This window comes from Austrofundulus limnaeus, unplaced genomic scaffold (assembly GCF_001266775.1).
Source record: "Austrofundulus limnaeus strain Quisiro unplaced genomic scaffold, Austrofundulus_limnaeus-1.0 Scaffold17, whole genome shotgun sequence".
NCBI lineage: Eukaryota > Metazoa > Chordata > Actinopteri > Cyprinodontiformes > Rivulidae > Austrofundulus > Austrofundulus limnaeus.
In genome coordinates, this window is record NW_013952419.1 from 2,803,375 (window position 1) to 2,806,789 (window position 3,415).

The following is a 3,415-nucleotide window of genomic DNA, read 5'->3' on the forward strand; positions in this document are numbered from 1 at the left end:
AGGAACATGCATTTGTGGGAGTTATTGCCAAGAAGACTTGTTACAGTAAAAAAAAAAAAATCTACCACATACAAATTTTCTTTTGTGCCAAGTTACAGTATATGTCTTTATGTGTGTATCTGTGTGTTACGTATATTCTTGCRTGAGAATAAAGTGAAAATTAGCTGCAGAGGTTGTCAGTGGAAGGTTGTTTCCACCTCTGCGTGAGCTTTCTTTATCTGGCTCGCTGWCCTGTAGCTAGAGTGGCGGGTTTTATCGCTGAGCCTGTTAAGGATCAGCAGATCTCATTTTAGATTGGCTGCCACTAATGGAGGAGGCCAAAGTGCAYGCTCAACATGACATTTATAAACCAGTGGGGGCCACAGAACGAGGAGAAAMGCTCAAAGGAGGCCATGGGAGGAGCCATTTAAAGGGAAAGTGGACTTTATTCTCAGAATCACTGTGATCAGTCAATACTGCTGCCATCCCACACGTCAGCATCCAGTTCCCTGTTTCTCTTATTGTAATGTTTCTCTTACAAGCTGACGAAGTAAAAAAACTGCTGGAAATCTCAAACATTTTTTTCTTACAAAATAAAAAAAATAGATAAAAATAATCTTTGTGGGTTTTGTAACAACTTGCAGAGATAATCAGCAAAAAAAGGTTGACAGCTTTCATCTGTCAGCTGCTATTTTGTCCCTCCTATTTTGCACATTTTAAAGACATACTGCGGCTTAAGTGTTAAACCTTTTCTAAAAGTCTGCCTATTTGTTTTACCAAGAGTTAGATATGTTAACAGGTGCCCTAACACTTAAAGGCAAACTCATTTATCATCAAAGACAAAGTTTTTAAAGCCTTTTTTGGGCTATTTTGTCGAAAAAAGAAAACTATGCATCAGTTTATTCCACCAATTTGATGTTATTCTATTGTCTACATTCAACACATTTCAAACAATTGATTTAATCTTGCAATATCACATGACATTGTACAGAACATGATTCAAGCCTACATGATTTGAACAAAGCAGCTTTAATTTCAACTATCAGAATATATTGGTCTTAGAATTCAGGCATTAAAGGCAGTAGGTGATACTGCAAATACTGAAGACAAAAAAYAATGCAAAATCATATTGCCGGCATATTTATGGCAGCCTGAGGAAAACTCTTCAGCTATAGTCTGTTTTGTTTTACTACAGTAGTATTTAATAGATTTTAAATTACACACAATTGTTTTTGCAGAAATCTGCAGTAATTAGGACAATTTGAGACAAACCACTGCGATAGATAACCTCTGCTGCCATCAGGACAATCTGTGGCTAAAATATAAATTAGATAAATTTGCCCTACGGCGAATTTGATTAAAATAAATGAGAAAATCCGTTTGCAATGCCTCTTCCATCCATCCGATTTAAAGCCTGATGGTAGACAGAAGGAACTCTGAGATTCCTCTGGAGTTATACAGCAACACATTTATAACACAACCTRTCCAGACTTCTTATTTTTTCTAACTTTAATAAAGACATGGTTCAGATCRGCCTTGTGATGGACAGGTGGCTTGTCCAGGTTGTAGCCTGCGTTTTGACCAATGACAGCTGGATGATTCATGATTCTTAAAAGAAAAACAGACATGGAAAATCNGGCTTGTCCAGGTTGTAGCCTGCGTTTTGACCAATGACAGCTGGATGATTCATGATTCTTAAAATAAAAACAGACATGGAAAATCTCAACAACTCAAAAAAAAATTAATAATAATAAATTAATAAAAGTGAAGATGAACTGTTTCTTCAGTTTTACTAGAAAAGCATTAAAACAGAGCTTTTCTGGTTTACTCATTTTTTGCTTTGAATAACAAAAACAGGATGAGTGACTGCAAACATTAACATTTATTTCCCAGATTACAATGATTTATTTTTTATGAACATTCAGGGATGCTTCAGCTGTTGTGACACATYTGTTAAATTTTTGTTAGATATCACTCCTGCTTAACTTCATTATTTTAGCAAACATCAAAACATTCCTCCCACTCAGTCTATAATCTGTTAGGACRAACAATGAATAACTTTAAATATGAGCCGACAGAGGGCAGCAAAGAGCCATAAACTGAATTATTATACTAGTGGATTATTTATATCTGAAGGTTTTCTATAAAAGGAAAAACATCTGGTCCAAAAAAACCAAGGTTAACTATAGAGTGAGTAGTCATGGGTGCAATCTTAAACTAATAATTACCTGCCTCAGTAACCATGAAGCATCAGGGGTATTTAAAAACATATTAAATAGAAAAGGTCACCTCATTTTGCTGTAATGTTTACAATGCAATTTAAAAAAACTAAAAGAAAGATAGGGATTTTCTGTTTGTTCGACTATCTGTTTACTGAGATGTGACGRCACAAAAAGCTGTTAATCCTAGTAAATCCACAAATGTTTGATTCTAATTATTATTCTCTGGATATCTCGCCTAATGTCGCTCCCAACTTTTGAACTTAATGAAGATGCAGGAAGCGTTTCGAATGTGTCACCAATAGGTTTGAACTTGTGTRTTCCCGTGTGAGTCACTGTCGTTTGTGGGCCAGAAAATAAGCTCGACACATGCTGAGAGGTGTTTCCTGGGTCGTTGAGTGTTGTGTGATTCTGCCGCGTGAATCATTATGCCATCAACGAGGGGGAAGAAAAAAAGAAAAGAGAAAAAAAAGCAGCATAAGTCAGTCTCCTTGTCCTCCCACTCTGTCTCTGGGAATGAGGCGAAGCTCTGAGCCGTGCTTTAGAAATACATTCCCTGCAAAACACAGGACAGAACATGTAAAGATCACAGCTTGTAGTCTGGACTAAAGCATCCAAATGCATKTTCCTAAGCCTGCTTTATGAAAACACATTAATTACATTCATTCATTTGCTTGTTTGACTAGTAACAAGCTAATTAATTATGGGATCTTATACCTTTAAAGGGGGTATTATGCAAAATAAGATTTTTTTGAGCTTCATATCATAATGTGATCAAAAACACTCAGTGTGTTGCTTTGACTCTTTCATGCATGTCTGAGAAATCCTTGAACCTCTGGTGGTAGTCATTCGGAGCKGCCTAAATACTTGCAGGTACAAAGCTCCGCCTATTTACCCAAAGCTCCTCCCTGGAGCTCAGCCTGCAGCCGACCTCCCGCCCCATACAGAACTCCTCCCCCATGCTTTTCACACACACAGTTCCACCAGCCCTGGTGGAACTGTTGCACTTGTAATACTTCTCAGTCCGGTCCTTTTTGGACTTAAAAATGGCTTCATCGAGGAAATATAAAATTTAGATGCCAAGGAGGAAAATAAGGATGCCATTGTTCATTAAAAATGCTTACACTTTTCTCTTATGTAAAGCTGTAAATGGTATGAAGCATTGTTGTGATGGAGTGCTGAAGTGGGAGTGTCGGAAACAGTAGGAGGAACAGAGG

The 3,415-nt window shown here is 37.3% G+C and overlaps 1 protein-coding gene and 1 long non-coding RNA gene across 2 annotated transcripts in view; one reads left to right on the plus strand and one right to left on the minus strand.

The window, feature by feature from the left end:
- Window positions 1-335: 335 nt before the first annotated feature.
- LOC106514150 (uncharacterized) lies at window positions 336-2,659 on the plus strand. The gene is made up of 2 exons (XR_001309863.1): window positions 336-1,541; window positions 1,628-2,659. It is a non-coding gene; the product is annotated as an uncharacterized LOC106514150 (long non-coding RNA).
- Window positions 1,847-3,415, minus strand: part of ufm1 (ubiquitin-fold modifier 1) — a 10,557-nt gene continuing 8,988 nt past the window's right edge. The window contains exon 6 of the mRNA XM_014003279.1: window positions 1,847-2,754. Within this exon, the coding sequence (XP_013858733.1) occupies window positions 2,681-2,754 (74 nt within the window). The 3' untranslated portion in view covers window positions 1,847-2,680. The remainder of the gene's footprint in view (window positions 2,755-3,415) is intronic.